The 27,096-nt window shown below is 37.6% G+C and overlaps 1 protein-coding gene across 4 annotated transcripts in view; it reads left to right on the top strand.

Annotated features, from left to right (window-relative positions):
• Nucleotides 1–27,096, top strand: part of LOC127640590 (furin-like) — a 102,283-nt gene that overhangs the window by 27,333 nt on the left and 47,854 nt on the right. For all 4 annotated transcript variants that reach the window (XM_052123227.1, XM_052123229.1, XM_052123226.1 and 1 more), the window contains exon 3: nt 25,999–26,097. In XM_052123227.1, the coding sequence (XP_051979187.1) occupies nt 25,999–26,097 (99 nt within the window). The remainder of the gene's footprint in view (nt 1–25,998; nt 26,098–27,096) is intronic.

Genomic DNA, 27,096 nt, shown 5'->3' with positions numbered 1-27,096 from the left:
ACTAAGGACATGGATTACTGGAACCATGTCCTGTGGTCTGATGAGACCAAGATAAACTTATTTGGTTCAGATGGTGTCAAGCGTGTGGCGGAAACCAGGTGAGGAGTACAAAGACAAGTGTGTCTTGCCTACAGTCAAGCATTGCGGTGGGAGTGTCATGGTCTGGGGCTGCATGAGTACTGCCGGCTCTGGGGAGCTACGGTTCATTGAGGGGACCATGAATGCCAACATGTACTCTGACATACTGAAGCAGAGCATGATCCCCTCCCTTCGGAGACTGGGCCGCAGGGCAGTATTCCAGCATGATAACGACTGCCTTGCTAAAGAAGCTGAGGGTGAAGGTGATGGACTGGCCAAGCATGTCTCCAGACCTAAACCCTATTGAGCATCTGTGGGGCATACTCAAACGGAAGGTGGAGGAGCACAAGGTCTCCAACATCCACCAGCTCTGTGATGTCGTCATGGAGGAGTGGAAGAGGACTCCAGTGGCAACCTGTGAAGCTCTGGTGAACTCCATGCCCAAGAGGGTTAAAGCAGTGCTGGAAAATAATGGTGACCACACAAAATATTGACACTTTGGGCCCAATTTGGACATTTTCACTTAGGGGTGTACTCACTTTTGTTGCCAGAGGTTTAGACATTAATGGCTATGTGTTGAGTTATTTTTAGGGTACAGCAAATTTACACTGTTATACAAGCTGTACACTCACTACTTTACATTGTAGCAAAGTGTAATTTCTTCAGTGTTGTCAGATGAAAAGATATAATGAAATATTTACAAAAATGTGAGGAGTGTACTCAATTTTGGGAGATTATATATATATAATGGGCTGTATCAGCCAAATCAGCGGGAGAGGGATAAAGAGGAGCTGGGTACACCAGTTAGAGACACACGTGGCCACTGTGTTTGTGTATGTGTGTTTATGCTTGTTTAAGTTAATTTATGTAATTAAAGTTATGTTGACTGTTCAGCTCCTCCTTGCCTATCATGTGAATATATATATATATATATATATATATATATAATTATTATTGTGTGTGTGTGTGTGTGTGTGTGCGTGTTTTTGTGATTTACTGAGGACAATTTTGTAAGTTACAAATTAGTAATTACAAGGGTATTATGCTATAAATGTGATTTATGAGGACATTTCTAGTGTTCCCATAATTCAAATCACTTAAAAATCATACTAAACAATGTTTTATTGAAAATGTAAAAATGCAGAAGGTTTTCTGTGAGGGTTAGGTTTAGGGGTTGTGTTAGGTTTAGAGGATAGAATCTATAGTTTATACAGTATAAAAGTCATTATGTCTATGGAAAGTCCTCATAATGATAGGTAGACCAACGTGTGTGTGTGTGTGTGTGTGTGTGTGTGTGTGTGTGTGTGGACATCCTGCTTGACTGGGCCAACAGAAAAAATGCTTACCGATGAGCCCTGAAGAAGTACAATACATTAAAACCTTGCAAAATTTAAATAAGGCTTGTTTTACACAAACCTTGATTTTTAATAAATTAGCACAAGAAAAAAAAAGATAATTAGTAATTTAATTTAAATGCACCAAATTATAACAGTATGTAGTAATAAACAACAATATTTACCTTCATATAATTTTACTAAACTATTTACTGGAGCCCAGGTTTAAGCTTCTTAAAGCACCTTGCTCAGGGGCACAACAGCAGCAGTTAAAAGGACTGCCTCGAGCTGCCTTTGAGTGTGGGTCTTCACTCATGGCATAGTGATCTCACTTCAGAGACACTCTCCTCATGTTTCGAACTTGAAAAAAAAACATTCATCCATGTGCACTGTTTTTCTGGACAGATGAATGTGGTCATTCTTTTAAATAAATAAAATAAGTCAAGATCTTTCAAAACTATTTCCTTTCACACTGTCAGCTGTACACTTATGACGAGAAGTCTCCATAGAAACACAAAGAGTATGGGAGGATGTTTTCAGTCTTATTACAGCTCAGCCATGTGAGAAATCCCTCCAGAGCTGTCTTCTTTCAACTACAGTGGTATTTCACAGAGGACGAAAGGCTGATATAAATGCACTGTCTGGTTATTATAGTCATTAGCTCTGCTCTAAAAGCAGTCACGATAAGAACTGAAGGGAAGATGCTTCTCTCTCTGTTCCATAAAAGGTCTTTTTGAAATTGAGGTCTGAGATTTTGTTTCTCCAAAACATCCAAAATCTCAAAGGATGGATTTCTAAGCTAAGTCAAGTTTATTGACAACTTTTGGGAGCATATTCTAATGGCTGACATGTCTCATATATTATGTGCACAAACACCCTTACAAACATAATTTATTTACTGTTCTTCAAATGGCAAAATTCGAAATGTCTCTTGGCTGTTTCACTTTAAAAATCTCATATTGTCAGAGAGCGAGACAAAGAGAGCAAGAGCTGAGGAAAGGTTTAAAGGATTTATTAAGAATAAATATTCACTTCAACTGTGCTGACAAAGACTGAGGATCCTGGCACTGGCTGCGGTAGTGGGGAGAAGTTTGTGGATTCCGCGCAATGCGCAAATCTGTGAATAATGTGTTTGTAGGCTAGTGTGTGCGTTGTGGAAGTCAGGAGCAGATTCGTAGGAATCCTTGTTGAAGTAAAGTGAGGTGCAGAGAACAGCACCCTGGAAGTCTGGAAGGCATTCACTCTCCTGACATGTGGGCTGAGACAGGACCAACTAGGCAGAGAGAGTGAGGTAAGTTTCTTCACATCAAACAACAATCTAGCAAAGATACTGACAACATGAAGGGCTTAAGTAGGGAGTGAATCAGTAGAGAACCAGGTGCTGCTAGCATGCAAATTAGTGGCATGATCAGCGTTCCCCTTGGAACAATCAGTGCTACCATGGAAACACTGATCATGCATGCCGGCAGCACCTGCAAGACATGAGGGAGAGAAAATAACAAAACGCATAGCAAACTGAAAAACTCACCAGAGCCGTGACACATAGGTTATTTCAAAAGGCAATTAGCATCAAACGGCTCTGATGTACAACTTGTCTGAACTGTTCAGTGTTGGTTTTTCTCAGCTAGACTTGGGAGTGGGCCCTTTTGAGAGTAAACCACCTAACAGTGCCTTGGCAACCATCTAGGAATGCCCTCACAACCACTTAGAACAACTTGGCAAACTAATAACAACACCCTGGCCATCATTTACAGCTAGTGTTGTGGTGATGAATTTGCACTGGAAAGCACCCATAATATTTTGTTCAGAAATGTAAAATAATATATAAATGTAATGTAATATATATATCTGATTATAGTTTAATGTCAAAGTCCAGTTACTTTCTAAAGTCCATTTTGTATGAACATGATGCTGGCGGAAGTCTTTTCCTACTCTTTCATGCTGCGCTTGTTTTCTTGCAACTCTGCTGAGGGAGAGAGAGGGAGACGTGGAGAAATAGGGAGAGAGACTGGATGAAACCATCTTCTGAGTTACAAACACCTTTGAAATGACAGACATTAAAGTGGGGAGGATGTGGTCCTGTCTCTCGCTCTCTCTCTCTTTCTCTGTCAGTCCCACACATAGAAGCATTTTTCATCTTCAGCAGGAACATCTACTGAGAGAATGATGTCAGTGTTACTTAGAGGCTTTTGCTTTAGAATGTCATCTGTATAAACAGATCCCACCAACTGAACAAATGCATACTGCCCTCTTAGGATCAGTGCTGGTGTTTTTTCACAGCATTTAAAAAAGTCAAGGTATTTTCACAGGACAGTTAATTAGTACGTAATGTTGATAATCTAAGATCATTATTAATATAATCTAAAAGAGTAGACTTTGCCGTGATCATCTTTATTTGATCGCCACCTCTGTGACACAGAAAAGAGCGCTTATTAAGAGATGCTCCATATAATTCAAACTGCCAGTGCTCCGATGGGGAACATATTCTACAAGCATCTGTATGAGCTGGTTAACCAGTACATGATAGCCATCAATCTTTATCTCACACCTCCACAAATATTTCCCTTGAATAATACATCAACAAGCAGGGTCTTTTTTTTTAATTACAGACATTCAGACAAGTATACTGTACACACAAAAAAACTCTGAGGTTCAAAAGAAAAAGAGCTGCCATGGAGGAACGGTGGGCATAACTAACCATTGGCACCAGACATCTAAGCCCTATCAATTTGTTACTAAATTATGTGGTGATGTGTACGGGTAATGAAATGTTGCCATTACTGTACTGTGTAGAGGCTGATTCAGAGGAAGGTAAAAGCCAGTTGGGACAGGAAAATAGAAGGAGATGTAGTGAAATATTGTCTGTATAAGTATTCCTAGTAACCCAATATGAGTAATAAGACTTTTTAAAGGTTTTACATTGGAATGTTGCTATGCAGTTCCGTATCTCTGGAAAAGGAATCTTTTTCCAAGAGTTCTTTAAAGTTTAAAGTTCAAATCATAGTTGGTAATATTGCTGCTCAAGTAAGTTGACCAAAAAAGTGATCCCTAGGATGATGTCGACAGCTTTAAAGGGAGAGTTAACCCAAAAATGGAAGAAGAAAAAAAACTCATGGATGACAAAAGCAGATGTCAGGATGTTATTCTCAGTCATCATTCAGTTTCATTGTATCTCTTTTCCATTCAAGTGCATGGTAACCAGTGTTACATTTAGTTTTTTAGTCCTTTAAAATCATTCAATATTTCATGATGTCATATTCATTCAATTAAGTTTTACTCTGACTAAAATGCCAGATAATTTAGTCAACAAATCATGTCTTTTAGTTGATGAGAATGCAAAATGACATAAATGTTTCAAACTGTAATAAATCAAACTTTTATCAAATAATCAAACATTTAGAAATATGTTTCTTAATTAAAATATGTATAAAACATCTAAAAGATTTATACAAAACGTTATACTAAATACTAAACAACTGTTCTTGTTTTGAAAACCTGAGCTTCTGAAATGATAGTAGTATACTGTATATACTGAAGTATTAGACACTCTTAGACAGTAGACTACTGTATTCTAATTGCGTCATGCTTAAGAGACTGTTATTTAGCCCGTTTAGGATATTATATTGCGTGTAGTTTGTGTGTTGTAGTTGTTTTTTACAAAAACACCGTATTCACATATTATGATTAGTGCGTAACAATTCGCTTAATTGTCTGTGCCGATGTAAGTTGTAATATTACATATACAGTATGTTGTGGATATAGTGATTAATCTCATGTATAAATAGGATGTGTTTGAGTGAGGAAATTAACCCTTTTTAAAGCATTTCAGTTTTCCGGTGTTTAGTCCATTCAACTCACTCAGCTCAAGCGGGGAAATCCCCAACACATTGGGTTATTGGATAAGATAAATCCATATCTAATATCTTCTTTTAAGCAGATGTTTCTCTAGATGTTTCTTATTTTTTACAGTATATCTTTAACTTTTAATATCTTGCAGTATACATTTTTCTCTTTATATTTCTGGCAACAGTATGCTTTTATAAAATCGTTTAATTGTTGTCATGTTGCCTTGTATTCGTTATTGTTGACGAAATAAAAAAAAACCTTAATCAACAAACATTTTCGTCAGTGATTCCATGGACTATATTGTGGCAAGGAGGAGGGCGGGGGCCAGGCCGTGATGACGCATACCTGGCCCCTAATCAGTCTAATTAAGCCCACGAGAGGGATAAAGGCGGCCAGATGCAGCAGTTCGGGAGAGAGAGAGCTACAGGCAGCTACGCTGTATGTGTTTATGTTTGTAAGTTTATTAAAACATTACTTAAAAACTTGCTCGTCCGGTTCCCACCTCCTCCGTTCCATTGTTACCCTGTTACAGAGATTAACACTGGTGGTGACTGAGGCAACATTCCGCCTAACAACAACCCTTGTGTTCCAAGAAAGAAAGTCATACAGGTTTAGAACAACATGTGTTGAATTTTTTAGACTGATTGTAGTAGCTGTAAAGCACTAAAGTGAAACCAACTTCATTAGTCTCAATCAGAATGTAGTAAAATCATTGTTTTTTAGCCTCAGTGGTATGTTTATGTAGGAAAAAATGATGCCTTAACACATTCACAAGAACTTAGCATCTCCTTCACGCTTCACTGCAACTCTGACTTGCCTAAGAGAGGAATGATAACCCTTTTAGTACAGATCTGTGATCTGTGTAGTCATGAGTCTTACAATGGTGTATGACTAGACTTGGGGAGTGAACGCTGCACGTAGATCAGTAAAGGCTGTTCCAAGCATCAGTAATTAGTAGATACCAGATTCCCCCATAGGTCAGATCAATAAGTAAACATGTTTTTGCTGTGTAGCTTATTCTTCTGTACTCATGACTCAAGGGAATGTTTGATATTTCTCTGCACAGTGCTCTATTTTATGTTGTCATTTTTTACAAAGGCATTTCAATAAGTAAGGATACCCACCAGGCCAGATTAGGCCTTCGAAAAACCACCGGATTGTGGCTCCCATCTCTCATAACTTCAAGTCATTTGAAAGATTAAAGGAAACGAGGTGTGCCGCAATCTCTTTGTGTGAAGGGCACAGTCCCAAACTGAGAAGGTATATGGACCCAGCCTCTAGGTATAAGAACCGAGAATCTTTTTTTTTTTAACTTCAGAAAATACTGGTACGGAAAGATTTTTCTGACATTTTGTTAAGTTAACAGTTCCCGAATGTGCAATTTTCCACGGATGCAGACGGAACACCATACTAAAATACTCTGACAGTGTGTCCTACACCACAGTTCAGTGGCAGCGTTACCCCTATATTGAATCTACAGCATGAAACACGCAGTGCGACCAGTAGTCTGTTTCCCGAACAAATTATTCTTATGAGCCGATTCTTTTTAGTGAATCAAAAACACACAGCATAAACAGTGTAGTGTTGTTCCTGAACAAATTAGTCTTATGAGGGAATTCTCTTATGGGAATTCCCATCCCTACCAACGTTACCCTGTCCCAAATGTCACCCTCAGTCCCTGTAGTCCTCCTCCAGCTTTGTGTTTTAGTGATGTAATGTTTTGTAGACTGAACTAATAGACTAATTATCTACACTAGTGCAGGCTTTGCAAAGAGCGCATCAAGGACATATAGTGGGCACTCTTAAGCCCTTGTCTGAATCATTAAATGGCAAATGGACGATGCTACGGTCTCATGGACTTAATGGATCAGCACAATGAAGGCCATGAGACGGTCAACATCAAATGCACCATTTTGGACAAGGCCAATATGAGTCAGTGCAGCTTCAATTCTTGGGACTCTATTTATTGAAATGTTCTTGCACGATAATACTAATGCTTTCATATGATCATAAACATAAACCTGTTGAATATTAAAAGCGTTCGTTCTCCTACGTGAAAATCTCTGGTGGTACTGTAGATTTGCTTGATGTAATGAGTCGTTTTACCAGATTAGTTCAGTCACCCTGTCAGCATGGGTGCAGAAGACCGTTGTGAAGATCTCGCTGTTCTACTGATCCTTTCAATGAAACAAAAGCAGATTTTAATGACAGTAATAATGACTACTTATGAATAATAGAGAGATTAGTGTGTGTGGGTGTGTGTATGTGAATGTATGTGTGATCGTGTGTGTAGCTGTGTGTGTGTGTGTGTGTGTGTGTGTGTGTGTGTGCTAGCTCCGAACTTGGAAATTCTCTCTCCGTTAGTTCTGTCTCCGTTTCCCAGGTAATGACCCTCTTCCTCATGGCAATACTCTGACTTTGTGACTGTATATCATCTCATCTCCTGTCTCTCTCTGTGTCTCTCTCTCTCTCTCTCTCTCTCTCTCGCTCTCTCTCGCTCTCTCTCTGTCTCTCTACTTTTGGCTTAATCTGCCTTTTGATTGTTGCCAGTGACCTTGGATGGTCCAACTGCCCTTGAGATGGATGAATTATTCTTGTTCAGCCAGGCCCTTTTTTCTCGCTAGCTTGACATTTTTAATACATTATTCTTAGAATTAAAGGAATAGTTTAAACCCAAAAAAATAGCATTCTGTCTTCAATTAAACCTGATTGACCTTTTTTCAGTGAAACACAAAGAGATGTTAGACAGAGTGACTTAGTCACCATTCACTTTCATTTTATGGAAAATATATGCAATGAAAGTGAATGGTGAATGGGGGCTAACATTCTACCTAAAATCTCCTTTTGTGTTCCACAGAAAAAAGAAAGTCATTTAAAGGTGCGGTATGTAACAATTTTCATGTAATAGTTTTTTTTTTTGTGTGTGTTTTTTTTGCCAATGTGTGAACGGCTTGTAATACAAGTTAAAAAAAAATTACCCTTCCCGGACTTCCTAGGTTGCCTATTAAAGCCTGTAGACTGATTTTCATGTGCAAGGAGCAGGTCGGTTTTGCCTGGAAAATCCAGGATATGACGTTTATGCGCACTCCCAAGAGCCTTGCCTCGATAATCACTTCTCTTCAATTCAACAGTGACATCAAACAGCAACACTAGGTAACTTAACCTTAGAGATGGAATCCAGTAAATGTCCGGCTCCCAGAACAACACGACTCACAAACTAAAAAAAAATGTATCTACTAAATCCCATGTGGCTAAGCGTGGAAGCGAAAATTAGTGTGAACATCGGCAGGGCATTTGATTACTGGAGGGACCTTCGTTCAGTTTTGGGGATCAAAACTGACCCTGAATTTGCGTTCTTATTGGACAGGTAAGCTTACATAACTGCAAAGCATGTGTATTATAGTGCCATAAGGATTGATCTGTTCAATTTTAGCTAAACTACAATAACACATGAAATGAATGCTAGACAATGCTCAAGATAATACAAAAAGACCGATTCATTAGTGTAACGTAACTTGGTTATACAGCAAATATATATAATCTATTATTATAAAACAACAGCGCATCAATATATGAAAGTGACATTTGTGATGGAATCACATCAATACTGAATTGTGTCAACATATTTATAATGTCCATTCTATTTTATAAACAGTTACTGTCATCATCCACCAAATTTAGCTAACAGCTATTGATAAAGCTGGCTAACTAGCAAACGCAACATAGGCTATCGTATAAATGCAGTCAATGTATCATGCAAATAAAAGTAATTACTTCAAACTACAGTCTTGCATAGTCAGACCTGTATCCACACTGTGTTTTAGCCCTGTTCCAGCACTAGAGATTCAAATATAATATAGTCTCAAAGTTTGTAGTAAAACAATCATAACCGTGTAATTGTAATTATGCTACCTCAATCAGCACATGCCGGTGAATCACGTTCAGTCTCTTTTTAAGTTACATCATTGTTTTGGTCGATGCTCGTTCGCTTGCGTCCCTATGGAGTGTGTACACGATTAACAGGCATCTGGCTGCAGTTCACTTAACGGCCACATGTGTCATTAATAACAAGGGTTTCTGACTTTTACATACTTCACCTTTAAGTTTTGAACAGCATAAGAGTAAGTAAATTATGGCAGAATCCTATAAGTTGTCTTCCAAATTAAAATGCACCTTTTATATTATGCGAGATCTCTTCTCATGGAGCTATAATGTTTTATTATTTGCCAGAACAATTTTGTATTTACTTGTCAAAATGCTTTTTGTTTTCATGAATTAACTTAAGAATGGCCTCTCGGCAAACCTCTCCTTCCTGAATTCTCTGCGGTGACTGATTTGCATTGCGCTGCATGCTCCCTTCAATTTCAGCCTAGATAAAATGTATATCCGTTTATTCCCAAACCTACATACTATTACAATCACGTCATGAGGGAGTCACAGGTGTACAGTGACATTGAGAATTTGGGTTCACTGTAATAGATGTAATAGACCTGTCTGGTGTAGTGATTGCATAAAATGACTGATAATTAAGTGAAATGGAATTGCGTTGTGAAAGCGACTGCTACCTCAAGTCATCTGATGCGGGGTCAGGTGAGGGTTAAAGTGATTGAACACAACCGTGACATTTTTTGATGGCCTGAATTTTTTGGCTCCCCGGAAAGTCATTATCAAAGGATAGTTTAGCTGTAGTGATACGGCATGCCTGTCGATTTGATTTTTCAGAGAGACAAGTGAGATTTGGAAAAGAGAGAAAAAAGAAGAAAATAGAGTGGTGGAGAGAAAGTGTAAAAGCATCAAGCGTGGGCAGTGTACGTGCTGACTCATGGTCTTTGGGGATATAGACTGAAGAGTGTGTGTGTCAAAGAAACTAGCAAGGGAACAAGATTGGAGGAACAGAAATGAAGGGAATTGATTACTATTAGAATTTCCTGAATTTTCAACCTGCGTTTCATATATATATATATATATAAAAGAGTGATACAATAATTTGTAATAATGGTAGAATAATTTTTGTTTTGAGTGAACTATTTCTTTAATGATGTAATACATCTAAAGCACTATTGCATTGAGTAAGGATGAGAATAGTAAGGAATTTAACGTTTCTGGTTCCAATTACGATTCCTCTTAATGATACTTTTTGTAATTTCTAGGAAGAATTATTTGGAAGTAAGAAATTACATTCTTATTGCACTTTCTGCCCTCACCAGCCTGTAGCTAAATTATGAAATAATTTCAAATGTCTTCGGAGCAGATATAACAAATCGGAAATACTGTACATTTAATACCATTCTTGTGAAAGGCATGTTTGCGTACTTTTTAAAGGCATAAATGTAATACAATAATTGATCCTAACCATATTTTAAATAAAAATTCTAAACCAACAATAATTGTGATTATTATTTTATTATATTATTCCACTGTCTACAACAAAACTCATTTGTGTACCTGCACAGTACATCATTACATAAACACAGTAACAGTTCGAGAGAATCATATTGTACATCATGCTTGTGAGACTTTAGCAGTTCTTATTTCATTTTGATTTGGACATTCATAATTTGTACATCTGCATAAGATTAATTCCGTAACCACTCTGACTGATGTATAGGTGTTTTTGCATTACTCAAAAGATGATGTTAGTGAGAATGTTAGTGAGAATGTTAGTTTCAGTCTCAATTCACTTTTATTTTATGAAGGAAAAAAAAGATGCAGTGACAGTGAATAGTGACTGTGACTAAAATTCTACCAAAAATCTAATTTTGTGTTCCTCAGAAGGAAGAAATTCATACAGGCTTGAGGGTTAGTAATGATTTACTGTCTTTCTGCACTGTGTTCTTAATCCCTATCAGATTGTAAATGATGACGATGGAGGCTTTCTTTTTTTTGTTGTCTCCGGACAAGTAACGGTTTTACAGCACATGACGATGCTGAATGTTGAGCCCTGTTATAGGTATTTTCCTGATGACTGCATAATTCCAGCCAGAAAGTTTGAAAGAATAAGTCCAAATGGACTTGGTTTCAAAGCAACATTCCACAGCTCCGGTGTGGGAACATTTTAGCATTAAGCCGAATGAGAGAGGAGAGTCCATTAACGTAAACGAGTCGGTATGCCGACTTTTTTTTTTTATTTGGCAACGTAAAGTGGCAATACAACTAACCTAAAAGCTCATCTAAAACATAACAATCTCATCCAGTTTTCCAAGCTGGGTACAAAAACTGCAGTTGAAGATGGAGATGGGCCTTCCTGATTTAAATAATTAATTTTGTATTTTTTGTCATTTTGATTCCATTGTCTGAATATTCTTAAGAATTAAAAGTTCTGGGGCCTGGGTAGCTCAGCGAGTATTGATGCTGACTACCACCCCTGCAGTCGCAAGTTTGAATCCAGGGCATGCTGTGTGACTCCAGCCAGGTTTCCTAAGCAACCAAATTGGCCTGGTAGAGTCACATGGGGTAACCTCCTCATGGTCACTATTAGTGGTTCTCTCTCTCAGTGGGGCACATGGTAAGTTGTGCATGGATGCCACGGAGAATAGCGCGGGCCTCTAACGAGTCACTATGCCACCACGAGGACTTTGGAGCGCTCTGGGAATTGGGCATTCCAAATTCGGGAGAAAAAATGCTCTTTGAAAGGGTGTATTATGCTATTATATTATCATTATATCAGCAGCATAAAATGGTCTTAAAATGACAATTATATGGTTTGTCACAATTATTTCTGGGACAATATATCATCCTACAAAAGCAGTTATCGTGACTGGCCTAATTCATTGATATGGACTATACAGAAGAAAAGTAAGGGTTAGGTTCTGTTTGTGTCAAAAACGGAGAGAGCGAGAGAGAGAGAGAGGGACAAAGGAAAAAAAAGAGCGCCATTGTAAGTTACTCACAGAGGTTTTGTTTGTTTGTTTGTTTGTTTGGTTTTTTTAAATGAAGGACAAGTCAAAATGTATTTATGTGTTAAACATTATGCCACAATGCTGTCAAATGAGCTAAACTTTTATTGAACCTGGAATATTTAATTATATATAATAATTATACAGTACATTCACAACAGAGTTATTGCAATGAATGTTATTTAAAAAATATAAATAATAAAATTGTTTAGGATGTACATTCCTTTTTAATAGTAATGTTCCAGAGGGGCCTGTGTAGCTCAGTGAATATTGACGCTGACTACCACGGCTGGAGTCGCGAGTTCCAAAACAGGGCGTGCTGAGTGACTCCAGCCAATTCTTCTAAGCAACCAAATTGGCCTGGTTGCTAGGGAGGGTAGAGTCACATGGGAAACCTCCACATGCTGTGAGTCTCAGCAGTGTCATGCACAACGAGCCACATGATAAGATGTGCAGATTGACTGTCTCAGAAGCAGAGGCAACTGAGACTTGTCCTTCCGCCACCCAGATTGAGGTGAGTAACTGCGCCACCACGAGGACCTACTTATTAGTGGGAATTGGGCATTACAAATTGGGAGAAAAAGGGTAATAATAATAATGTTCCAGATCTCCAATATTTCATTTTTAAAGAGCGCCATCATTGAAATACTTTGTAAGTAAAGTGTAAATGCCTGGACTACAACACACTTATCAGCTTTAATTTCCCTTCTTTCTCTGTTTATTTTCTCTGAGAAATTAAATATTATAAAAGAAAAGCTTTATGGTTGAAAAAGATTGAATAAAATTCTCTCTCATCCCAGTTAAGGTCATGCTTGCCTCTGTGACTGTGGATTTTAAAAATAAATTCCACTCTGTCACCTCTGTCAGATACTATAGAATAGCTCTCAGATCTGTGTGTGTAACAGATAGAGTGTTTCATTGATTAGATGGAAAAACCCAAGAAGCACTGCCAGCAGATTCATACAGTATTCCATGCATCATCAGACTGGAGAAATATGCAGCGTATACTAATTTAGTGAACATATTCTTCAGCCCACTGGGAGGTTTAAAACTTGAGATTTATCCATACGGATCCTCTTGATGAAGTTAGCTGCCACAGTTTACGCCACTGTGTTATTTCTGGTTGTCTCACACACATGCACAAACATGTACATGTGTGTTTGTGTATGTATCTCAGTTACTAAACATAAATGTCATCTTCATTGTGTTAATGCTGTGGTGTGTGCTTTCTTTGGATATTCACAATAACTTTAAACACATTCATACACACACACACACACATATATACTCTTGCCCACAAATCCATCCATGATCAATAAAAACCTTGTGCACATAAAATTATTTTCTTAGAACTGCTGCTGCCTTTCTGCTTGATGAAATGCATTTCACGTGTTTCCCATATGGTCGACTAAAGTATGAGGGGTGTGGAAAAGGGTGGAAAGGATTGGCAGTAGACTTGGACTTAAATTACCACTCCAGCCCAGGGCTAGACGAAATATATCAAATATTTACAATATACACTATTTTATTTTGTTTATTATTGCAAATGGCAATATATTCGAACCCTTCTCAAACACTATGGAAAGAAGTAGGGGAGAGATGATGCCAGAAGAACTGTCAAAGGATTGAGATGAATAGTTTTCTCAAAGCAAACTTAATATTATGATTGGTTGGATGATATGAAAACATTCCCCTTGAACATTAGGTAGTAACGCAATTTGGTGTCGTAAAAAAGAAAACCACTGACACACTGCCAAAATCCATCTTCGACCCGCACCCAGGCCAACAGGGGCTTTGAGAAGGATGTCTGATAAGATTTCTATTGATCGACGATAATGTCTTCTCCATTTTTGTATTCCTAAGTTGTGCCACCCTCCTCTGAATTTAATTTAGTTGTAGAACATCAATAGCTCAATGTCAATTGCTCCATCACTTACTTTTGAGCTTGGTGGGGAAGCAAATGCTGTTTTGATCATTTCCCAGAAGTCCCTGCATCTAACATAAATCTATTCTATATCATTCACTGCAATGCAATCATGAAATATTGATTTGTATTTATTTGTGGTATTACGCAAACCAATTATGCAATTGCACTGATGATGGCGGTGAGTCACATGATCAATAGCTGCCACATATTTTTCAGATGTGACGTGGTTCTCATTTTGCAAGTGCTCTGGTGCTGGTTATATCAATAAAATCAGTGGCCTAATTCAATGAAAGCATCTCAACCGACTTCACAAACGTGAATTTTAAACAGTTTAAAAAAAGAATAATTCTACAAAAAATAAAAAGAATGCTTGTGTATGCAGAGTGCTTTACAAACTAGACAGAGAATTTGAAATTCAGTTCAAGAAATGTTGCAGTAAAACTAATTAGTCTTTTTGCTTTTTCCTCTTGATCTCTCTCTCTCTTCTCTCTCTCTCTCTCTCTCTCTCTCTTTCTCTCTTATTTTTTGCAAGTACTTTATTGGCATGATTGTGTTTACATACAATATTGCAAAAGCATTAATACACAACAAATAAGTAACAAATACCAATAAAAATATAATTAAAATAAGGTGCCAGGTAATGAATAATAATAGTAAAAAAAAAACTATAATAACAATAACAATTTGCTGCAACTGAAGCATAATTGTCCTCCACCAGTAACACCTGCATTTGATCTGTGAAAACTGTGGCATGAGGTTTGAGAGCTTTTCAAAGTATTTCTCTCTCACCTCTGTAAATTTCTCACAGTGAAGGAGAAAGCGTGTCTCTGTCTCGACCTCACCCATGTCACAGTGAGCACAGACTCGTTCTTCCTTTGGAAGCCATGTTTGTTGGTGTCTGCCTTTTTCTATGGCCAGACTGTGATCACTGAGCCTGTATTTTTGAGGATCCCTCTCTGTTTTGGATCTCTTACAGTGTGGAGATATTATGCCAGATTATACTTTCTGTGTAGGGCCCTATGACATTCAAATTTGCTTTGGTTTTTACTTTCATTTACTCAATGGTACAAAAATGAATTTTTGCTTTCTTTTATGATTTGGTTCATCCTGATTTGGTTTTGTTCAGCAGTGACCAAGTGGACTTGTTTTAGGCTTCAACTCTTGGGTTTTAAGGGCTTCATGTTGCAGTGTGTTAGGGGAATCTGCCTAGTTCGGCCCGGCATGCATTAGTAGGGGTTCTTCTCTGAACTCTTAGAAGGTTTCTACAGAATTCACAGCCGGCCCACCGAGAAAAGTCCCTGTTATCACTATGGCCAGTCTGCCCCTGGGTCCAGTTGTGCAGTAGCTGACAGCAGCACCAGATCATCTGCATAGAGAAGGAATTTAACTTCAGAATTATTTAGCACAAGACCAAGTGTTGCTGATTGTTCCAGTAGCACTTCTAACTCATTAATGTAAAAGTCTCACTCCACGCCCTTGAGTAAATAATTATTTTCTTTATCGCCAATTTTAACTCTGCAACTATTGTTCAAATTCATAGATTTTATTGTGTTGTACATTTTACCCCCAATGCTAGATTGTATAATTTTATAAAATATACCATTGTGCCAAATGGAATCAAATACTTAATATCAATAAAACCTTTTTGATGAACGTGCTGGTTGACTATTGTGTGTAGTGTGTGAATGTGTTCTGTGGTGCTGTGGTTTGGTTGGTATCCAGTCTGACTCTTACTCAAGACATTGTAATTGGTAAGGAAGGTCTGTATCCCTGTGTTCAGGATACAACAGAAAATCTTCCCCAGATAATTGTTCACACAAATACCTCAGTAGTTATTGGGGTCGAATTTGTCTCAACTATTATATAATGGGTGAATTAAGGCCATACTCCAAGTATCAGAAAAGTTTGCTGAACCAGATTGAACCATTTTAACAAGGTCTTCTGCATTAGTGCAGGGCTGTACTTCAGCATTTCTGTTCTAATGTTGTCTAAACCACATGCCTTTCTGGGTTTTAATTTCTTAAGTGCATCTGTCAATTCTTCTCTGCAAATCTGATTGTCTAAAGGGTTTTGGTTATTTCTTATTGTAGATTCCAATAGATTTTTCTGGTCAGGTGTGAGATTTTCTGGAGAAATTTCCTTGGACCGGACAAGTAGCCTGATTAATTTTAACATGATTTGTGATAGGGACCTGGTAGCTCTGCGAGTATTGACGCTGACTACAACCCCTGGAAGCGTGAGTTCAAATACAGGGTGTGCTGAGTGAATCCAGCCACGTTTACTAAGCAACCAAATTGGCCCAGTTGTTAGGGAGGGTAGAGTCAAATGGGTTACCTCCTCTTGGTCACGATTAGTGGTTCTCGCTCTCAGTGGGGTGTGTGGTAAGTTGTGCGCGGATAGTAGCATGAGCCTCCACATGCAGAGTCTCCGCGGTGTCATGCACAGCGAGCCACGTGATAAGATGCGTGGATTGACTGTCTCAGAAGCGGAGGCAACTGAGACTTGTCCTCCACCACCCGGATTGAGATGAGTAACCCCTCCACCTCGAGGACCTCGTAAGAAGTGGGAATTGGGAGAAAAGGGGATTAAAAAAAGCATTATTTGTGAAATAGCCTAGGGCTGTGCCACTTATTACAATCAGTAGGTTCAATCAATTTATTATTAATAGAACACTATTAAAAACAACTACCATTGACCAATGTGCTGTACAATAAAACATAAATTACCATCAGATACAATCAGCACAAAGTCACACATAATACAAAAACAGAGCAAATACAGTGAAGCATCAAGTCATAAATTGTTGGCCAAATCAAATATTTTTTTTTTTTAGTTTAGATAAAAAAATAGGCAGTGTGGAGGCAGTTCTAATTTGACTTGGTAGGCTGTTCCAACTTTTGGGAGATGCTACTGCAAATGCTCGATCGCCCCAAGACTTTAACTTTGATTTTGGAACCACCAAAAGGCTTTGATCGGCGGACCTGAGATCTCTCACTGGGTGGTCAGAGAGATATGAGGGTGTTAAACCGTTTCTATACTTAAAAAATAATATGAGCACTTTAAAATCAATTCTATAGAGAACAGGCAACCAATGCAAAGACCGTAAAATATGGGTAATATGTTCCCGCAAGACTCTGTTAAAACTCTAGCAGCTGCGTTTTGAACCATCTGAAGGTGACTTAAAGAAGAATGGCTAATTCCCAGGTATAGAGAGTTGCAGTAATCAAGCCTAGAGGAAATGAAAGCATGAATGACCCTTTCAAAATTCTCAAACAAGAGAAAAGATTACATTTTTGCCAAGGCTCGCAATTGATAAAAACTAGCTTTAACACCCTGGTTAACTTGTCTATCAAAGTTCATATTCTTATTCTGCAGTTTAAAATGATCGAGAGCGCATCATTTTGTAATTCGCTAGCACTCTAGTAGCTGCGCATTGTTTGACTGACACGTGGATGGCGTATGCGTGTGCGGGCTTTACATGCGCGTGTGCTCTGTGAACGCTAGCGCTAATGCGGATACACACCTGAAAGGTCAAATACATTTCAAAATTCCCTCAAAATGCCTGTCCTGGTGAAATGTTCATATAAACACAGTCAATTATGTCTAAAGTGAATGTAAACAGTGGGGAGTAAAGCAGATTTGTAAGTAGGACTTTTTGTGATCTAATAATAGACCTGCTGTTGTCTAGTGTGTCCATAGTGTTAATCAAATAACCATTAAAATGAAAACATGAAAACTAATATATACTATAAATTTTGTAGTATAAAACTAACTCTAGTATAATATAATCATTCAGGGAGGAGCAGTAATAGTTTGATGTCGAATACTTTATGAATGTTTACTTGAAAACTTGATTCTGAAAGCTGTTAAAAAGCAATGTTTCCTTAATTTGCATTTTTATTATAGTATTTTTTATTTTTTTCTATTGTTATTTTAATACTGACTGTTCTTGAATAATTACTTGAGAATTTAAAGTATTATATAATAAAATTAATATAATACAATTTGTTGTGGTATAAAAACTGGTATAAAAAATCATCACATTTCCCTAAAGTCCACTGCAATTTTGGTATTGTCATAAATGTATATATTGTGCATGGTAGATCTTGCTGCAATTACATAATGTAAATGTATTCTCATTCACAGTGTAAGTGTAAGCACCCCTGATGTAAAATTATGACAATGGATGCTTTTATTTATTTGACTACTGTGCGCATTCTGTGTAACACATTATAACTACCATTTGACAACAACCTCTCCTCCCCTCTCTCTTGGAGATTCAAGTTTATTGCATAGGTAAAATACTATTAGGTTGGACATCTGTTGTAATTTTACTTGTGCATATGTTGCTTTTTGTGTCGTATTGTATTTTGTAGGGCTGCAACCAACGATTGTTTTGATAATCGATTAATCTTCGATTATTTCTCCGATTAATCAGATAAAAAATAAATTTTATTTCTTGTATCTTATTAAAATATGATTTTTTAAAAACTGAAATGATAAAGGGTCGTAATGATTTGGTTCGATTTACAGTACTGAATTCAATTCTGTACCCTCACAAAACTTTGAACAAAGCCTGAATCATGAAACGTTATGTTTGAATATATTATTATTATTATTATTATTATTAATTTCGGTACATATGCAAAACTGTTCCTTTAATTTACTTGTAAAACTTTGCAGAACAAAAAGTACTGTTCATTAAAGAGTAAAATGATTAATCAGGGATGGAATGGGACTAAAAATCAGCCCAGCAGAGGGCAATGGTGACACCAGAAAAGAAATATTAATAATTCTGCCTAGCTGAAAAATTCATAATTATGTTAGATACATATGCTTGTACCCTGTCACTGATTACATACATATTAAATGAATATTGTAGGTTTTAATATAGTTAAAATTTTCTAAACTATTATTTTCAAAAATATGTGTATCTAGTAAAATAATGCTTGACATGGATTAAATTTACTGGTGGAATCAGACATTACATTTGGTATTATCAGGAGGATCAAATATCAGGACCCTTAACATTATTATATATGACGATCTAAAACACTTTAAACTGTACACTTTGAACTCGGAGACATCAGCGTGACATCCATGAAAGCTGCATAATTTATTACCTTTAAATTGAAAGTGCGGTATGGTTTTCCATGAGTTTAATCAAATTGATTGCAAGCTCTTTCTCCATTGCGATTGGTTTGATTGAAATGGATGCACACACGCTCGCTCGCTCAGTTAATTTTAACGGAGACTCGCATTTGGTAAAAACAGTTTCGCGAAATATGTGCCTGATTTTGAATTCATCACATGTATACATTATAAAACAGAAAATAGGCTGTACAGTGACGTCACTGCCAGAGCTTCTACATACTTGCCATAAATATCCAACTAATCAATAATGAAATTCGTTGTTGATGATTTCCATTATCAATATCCCAAGTTGTTAGTTTCGTTTTCTTGTTTGTACGGAGTAGGTTTGCTTTGATTGAACAACTTTGATAAATATAATTTATTTGTTGCAATATTTACATTAATCTTGTAAGCCATAAACTGTTATTTGAAATCTATTGATTAGGTTGAACATTACTTTGGAGCTAATTGTACTAAGGAATACAGACTCACATTTTGGGGACCATTTGTATGTTGGGTTTTATTTGTATTTTATAGTTTGAACAGATTGCTGGGCTCTTGGTTTGTTCTATGGTGTTGAATTTATTTAGGAACAGATTCATTTAACAGTGGTCTGATAAGGAAGACTGTGGTCTGACAGTAAATGCACGTGTGTAGGAGGGGTCCATAGTCACTACACTAGCCCCAAGAGCTGAGCAATATCTGAATCAAACTTAAGAGTCCCCTCGGATCCTACCATGAAGCATATACAGACCCAGGCCTCGACAGAGACACAGTAACTCCTTACAGTTTTTGTTAACTGTACTGTCTGGATTGTTCTTTGTTGTAGTGGTTGTGGTTAGATATGTGTTGTTTCGCGCTCTCTCTCTCTCGCTCCTCTCTCTCTCTCTCTCTCTCTCTCTCTCTCTCTCTCTCTCTCTCTCTCGCTTTCTTTTTGTGCTATGTAAACAAATGTTTCTTGCTGTCTTTTTAATGAGTTCCTGTCTCTTTGTGCTCAGTTGTAGGTGTATTTTCAGTTGGGCTGACTGGACTGACACAAACCATTTATGGAAACTATAAACTGCAAAAATTGGCCTATTAAAAATCGTTGTGGTATTGGTGTAGAAATGTATGGAGCTGGCTTGTTTGGTTCTTGGCTTAGAACTCTTTTATAATGGACTTGTTGAGATTCCTTGACAAAATAAATGGGAATACTTCCATAACCAAGGCCAAAAAAGTGGGTGGGTTCTGTTGCTCTCTGTTATAACAGATGTAATTTACCTACACAAGTGTTACAGATACAGTAGTTAATGTAGTACATTACAAAACAACGAGGACATTTTTTTATAGGTTACAATTTGGTAATTACGAGGGTATTATGCTATAAATGTGGTTTATGAGGACATTTCTAGTGTCCCCATAATTCAAATAGCTTAAAGAACATACTAAATGATGTTTTGTTTTTTAAAGTAAAAATGCAAAAAGTTTTTCGTGAGGGTTAGGTTTAGGTGTTGTGTCAGGGTTAGGTGATAGAATCTATAGTTCATACAGTATAAAAATCATTACGTCTATGGAGAGTCCTTGTAAGGTAGCCGCATCAGTGTGTTTGTGTGTGTGCGTGTGTGCGTGTGTGTGTGTGTGTGTGTGTGTGTGTGTGTGTGTGTGTGTGTGAACCTTACTTTTTGTAGACCAAATCTACTGTGCTTTGTTAGCAAACTACCCAATTAAAGCGTCCTCAACTAGGGCTGGGCGATAAAACGGTATCAGTATTTATCGACGGTACACCTTTATCGATAACGATATAAAACATTTTCATTATAATGCTCGATAGTTTCATTTAAATGCATTCAAATGTAAATAGACATGAAGTTTGTTTTCATGAACAACCCTCAAGCATGCGCCGTCCCTGGATCATAAACAGCCTATCATATGGCTTGATAAAGGAGCGTGCTATGAGTGACAAGCAAACAGCCAATAACAAGTTGTGTTGCTGTGGGGTTCGGTTGCACTTCGCCATGTGACGTGCCTTATGAGAAATCCTCCAAACGATTGTAGCATTTTATTTATTAAGTTCAATTGTTTCTTTAACACTTATGTATTTAAGCTTCATATAAGATATAAGAAAGAAGATATTTGTTTAAATGTTATTTTGTTTTTGACTGTTAAAACAAAAATAATTTTTTGTTTGCATTAATAGAATGGGTAAATTACAAATACAGTGGTTCAATTCAAACCTTTTTTCTACTGGTGTTTGTTTAAAAAAGGTAATTATTTATCAATAATTATCTATGCCGAATGATATGAAACATTATACCGTGATACATTTTTTAGCTGTATCGCCCAGCCCAATCCTCAACATCTTTAGACTAATAATGTCAAAGTCTCTCCGTATGTGTCATGTCCGGTAGAATTGGCACAGAAAGCAGTGAGTGAATCTCTCAGATCTCAGGCCCTTAAGTTTATGAATTATACACTCACACGCATCAGGCCAAAGAGAGTAATGATGTTCGCTTTCACTTCTTCTTAAGATCAATATTTGTCTCTCATCTCTTCTAGCCTATTCCTGTCTCTCTCTCACACACACTTATATGCAAGTATACACTCACACATGTGCTCACACAGTATTCATTTTACACTTGTGTGTGGGTGAAAGTGACAGAATATGCAAGATTCAAAGAGCATACAATGAGAGTGAAAAAGAGAGAGATGAAACAAGGTAGTGTGTGAGTTCTGTGACTCATCAGACAGCACATACAGTGTGATGTGATTTGAACAGTAAAAGCTGATCTTAGCCTCTGGAGTCATAAACACCATTCTAGTTCACAACATGCTGGCAGACTCCTGCAGACCACATCCACGTCGACACAGATCCCAAAGGAGCTTCTATTGCTCTTTCATGTATGAATGTTAACCCTCTGGGGTCTGAGGGTATTTTGGGCCCTGGAGAAGTTTTGACATGCCTTGACATTTGTGATTTTTTCAGTTGATTAAAAACATATTAATGGCTAATGTATGATAACACTGTATTCAGCACAAACTGGGCTACAATAATATGTGAGCAACATGTATGTACAGGTTTGTGTGGTTTTTTTTAAAAAACAAAATTTTTAAGTCACTGAAATAAGGTCATATAACACATACTAAGCATTTGTCCACAAGACTTTTGAGAACTGGTCCTTGTAGCCTAGATTCTTTGCTACAAAATGATGTGAAAACCATCCTGATCTCTCATTCATACAAAACAATATAGTAATTTAACTTTTGTAAGACACTTTTAGTGTTGAAAGGTAATATGCGAGGAGGCGTGAATGATCACGAATATTCATTGTAATTCATTGTAATTCACACATGAGAGACAAAGACCCTCCCCTGGGACTATCAATGAGGGATAGAGAATGAATGTGAGGAGACTTAATGATCCAAATCAAGTTTTAAGTTAAAAGAAGTAATCTGACTATATATTTTCTTTACATAAAGACTTTACTTAATTTTAGACCTACACTACCGTTAAAAGAAGTCTCTTATGCTCACCAAGACTGGATTTATTTGATTTAAAATACAGTAAAAACATTGATATTGTGAACTCTTTTTACAATTTAAAAGAACAGTTTTCTATTTAAATATATTGTAAAATGCAATTTGTGATCAAAGCTGAATTTTCAGCATCATTACTGCAGTGTTCAGTGTCACATGATCCTTCAGAAATCATTATAATATGCTGATTTTCTAATATGGGCATATTTAAAGTGTATTTTACTAATTTAACCTGAATAGATATTTGCAAGCACAAGCTTTGTTGATGATAATGAGGCAGCATAAACGCTATTTAAAATATAATCTAAACATTCATATAATATTATATCATATTACATATCATATTTATATTATACAGCATACAATTTAAATACCTGCTTCAAACGTTCATCGGAGTCCCGCTCTTCTTCTGAGGAAAATGTTAACTCTACCATAATATCCTGGAGCTTTCTCGTCTGTGTATCGTTGCAAACGCGCAGAAAAATTAATGAAATGTGTTTAAATCAAACCTCACAGTCGCCTGTGTATCTTAACAAACATGCAGAAAAGTTGAGTTGTGTTGTGTTTACATTAAACCTTAGAGTCGGGGGCATGTATATATCAGCACATTAGCGTATGACTGGCGCGCTCTGCTGGTGGGTGGGATCACATTACAGATAATTAGATAGCCTAGTAAAAATTGTACATCGCTTTGTTTCAAACAGATTGTATTGCAGGACAATATTTGTTTTTAATTTGAATTATTTTATTTAAAAGTAGACATTTTAAGCTTTCTTTAGACATATGTTTCATGTTTGAGTGATAAGAATTCGCGGAGTTTCAGTTCATTTGTGACGTGCCAGCGCGTCCATCGACCCCAGAGGGTTAAAATGTAAGAATGTTAAAATTGTTGTTGGAAAAAACGTAGTGTCTTGCTGTTTTTCCAGTATCTAACACTTGAGGGCCACTTTTTAAGAGGCTGTCAATTTAAAAAGCTTCTTAAAAAGCTTAAAAATATGATTGAAGACACCAGCATTCTGTTTCATGGGTTGTGCTTCATCCAGTTTTATTAAACATAAGAACATTGATTCAAAACAATAACTCATGAATGTTTTGTCTTTTTGACTGATTCATTAGAAAACTGGCTCATAAGAGCAATTTCTTTGTGAATCAGACTACAAAGGTTGCGCTTCATGTTTCTTTCTGCATAGAGCCAGCAAAGACCACGCACACATGTTGTCTATTTATTGCCTTTGCATTATTCCTTAGTGCCCAGTCTTTTTATCTCATCACATTCAATTCAGACTACAAACTCACAACTAATATGTTGTCTTTTGCTGTGGTGCTGTATTTAGTAGTAGCACATCAAACATAGGTCGGTATACTGTACAAATTCATGTGGATAGAATAGGTTGAATCTTGGAAGAATCTAATGAGAGATATTTGCATTCTTACTGACTCTAGATTGCAGACTTTAGTATCTTGACAAATCAGAGCACAGCTTGTCACATTGTTGAGATCTCTTCTGGTACTCTCAGGCAGACATATGTGAAATGACTTGGGTCTTTGATCACATGTGGTCAGGTGAGACACACTGAAGAAGATCTGTGAAGTTCTTACACATGTGTACTGTACATATGTATATATCCACTTTTTTATTTTTATGATCAGACAGTTATTTCCTTTTAAACTGTTCCTAACCATGTTTAGGCAAAGTTTAAACTCTTTTTTTTTAGCACAGCGGTTGATTGACAGGTGAGGGGAGGTGCTTTGATGCTGTCGGGACGCATACAGGACGGATCAGCATTTACACATCCAATGTGATGCATTCAGATGCATTTTAGACCACATTTAGACCTGTATTTAGTGTTGACAACATGCGATCTGATCACCAAAAATGCATCTTAATACCAGGTGGAAACGGGATCTTTTGCTCAAGAGAAAAATCTGATAAACATAGTCATTTGATTTTAAAACAATTGAGGTATTATAGAGATCTAATTTGTGATTGTTTTTTTTTTCTTTGAGAGTTCAGAACACACCAAAGAGATGCGTGCTGATCTAGGAAAGCCTTTCTGTTCCTGTGTGATCCCCGGGACACCTGTAGTTTCACCGAGACAAGTAGATGCCGGCATCAGAGGGCATGTTATTGATCACGAGGAGACAGAAAAAGGACATAAGAGTCAGATAGACAGTCAAAGGAAAAGAGAAAGACTGTCTGTAGTGAATTGTCAGGGGGGAAAAAGCCCAGCAGGGAAGCTTTTTGATAAATGAATGTCTTTTTAGAGGAAGGTGGCGCTTGAGTGTAGAGCAGAATCCGTTCGGTAAAGCACTTCTTCATTGACGTCATCTGCGTGAAACAGTTTTGAAAGAAGTGTGTGTGCATGGGTATTTGTGTGAGTAGAACTTTCTTTCTGTGTTCTTCTGGGAATAAGACAAGATGAGTAATGATAGAGCCATGATCCTCTTCAAGTTCACACTCACACAAGCTTAAAGTACACAGTGTTACGAGCTGCCCAGCAGAGCGCCGTATCTACCCTATCATCAGTATATGGTGTGTGGCAGTCCAGATGCAATGAAATGTATGCTTTTTATGTGCTGGTTTATAGAGCAACAAAATCACAAATTTCCTGAATGAAATTAATGAAAAAAGAGATGCTCAGATCTCTCTCACTTTTCATCTCTATTCCCTTTTTAACTTAAAGGGATAATTTGCCCAAAACTGATTTCACAAATTTCGTTTCAACCCTGTATTGCTTTTTTTTTCTTAGATGAAAAACAAAACAAGATGTTAAACTGAACTTTAAAAGCAAAGTTCCTTTAATTCCACAGAAATACTTCAGTATATGTTGTGTGTTGTTAAATAAAGCCACCTTTGATCATTTCCACAGAATTTCTCTCTCTGTGGGAATCTCTCTTCAGGGGGTATGTGTGTGTTTTTTTGTTTTTGGTGATGCTGTATCAGTCTTGGATATTGTATTGGGATTGAAGAGAAAATTGATGGGGCTGTACCTTTGCAGAAGGTGTGTGTGTGTGTGTGTGTGTGTGTGTGTGTGTGTGTGTGTGTGTGTGTGTGTGTGTGTGTCGGAGAGAGAGATGGTCAGGTCTTGTGTGCAGGTGCTGGAGGTAATGATTATTTCCCTCTGGAGTGTTAGATCAAATGACCTTGTGCAGCGGGTAGGATAGGGCTCCTTTGGAATAGCACTCTAATATATAACCTTTCTCTGTGTGTGTGTGTGTGTGTGTGTGTGTGTGTGTGTGTGTGTGTGTGTGTGTGTGTGTGTGTCCACAGGTGTTTGGAGACTACTATCATTTCCAGCACAGGGGTGTGGTGAAGAGATCTTTGTCCAGTCATCGTGGGGTTCATGTCCGACTACACGCCGAGCCACAGGTAAAGACAAACCATATGCAAAGTCACACATACAAAAACAACTGTACACACAACTCACATAGGGGAGATAAGATGAGATGGGAGGAGACTAGATAAAGAGATGAGAAGAGAGGAGATAAGACAAGACAAGAGGAAAGGGAGGAAAAAAGATTAGGAGATGGGGCAAGTAGAGAACAGAGGAGACAAGAAGAGAGATGATATGAGGAGAGAACAGAGGAGAAAGAAATAGATGAGAAAAAACAAGAGGGGAGGAGTTGATATGAGAAGAAGACGAGACAAGAAAATCAAAAGAAAGGAGAATGAGATGAGAGGGGAGGAGGCGAGACCAGTGATGAGGAGGCAAGAAGAGATGAGACGAAAGGAGATGAGAGAATGGAGGAGATTAAACGAGAAGAAACAAGAGGCAGACAAGACAAGGAATTTAAAATAGAGGAGAATGAATGAGAGAAAATTAAAGGAGAAGAGGGGAGAATGTGTGAGTGTATGGTGTTACTGAAGTTTAAGACCCTGGCTCTGCTGATAAGTTATCTGAGAGCAGCAAAGTCTTCCTGTGCAACTGCATATCTGGGCCGTTGGCTGCAGGCTTCCATAGATCGCCCACTGACAAGCCTCTAATCTTCACTCACTGAAGCTTCAGCCGCTAGTTGCAGCTTCACTGCACTCTCCGGAGATCAACTACAGGACTAATACCGATGCCCTCCCAGACCCCCCTGCCCACCAGACGCCAATGAAAGAGACCAGATGATTCTAAACACAGATTCATGACAGAAGATAATGAAAGAGAGGCAGTGAGAGAGGTACAAGCTGGATTATTTCTCCCTTGTGCGTTGGCCTCTATTTATGCAAGGCTAACAGCATCAGCATTCCGCTCTGAGCCTGTTTCTGTTGCATTGGGTCAGACGTTCTAGTTGCCAGAGTTGGCGTAAGCCTCACACATACTATAAATATACACAACAAACACATTCACAACCTGCTCTGCATTCTGGGGTCAGCTTGGTT

The sequence above is a fragment of the Xyrauchen texanus genome, chromosome 49, assembly GCF_025860055.1.
Source record: "Xyrauchen texanus isolate HMW12.3.18 chromosome 49, RBS_HiC_50CHRs, whole genome shotgun sequence".
NCBI lineage: Eukaryota > Metazoa > Chordata > Actinopteri > Cypriniformes > Catostomidae > Xyrauchen > Xyrauchen texanus.
This window is presented reverse-complemented; position numbering and strand designations above follow the sequence as displayed.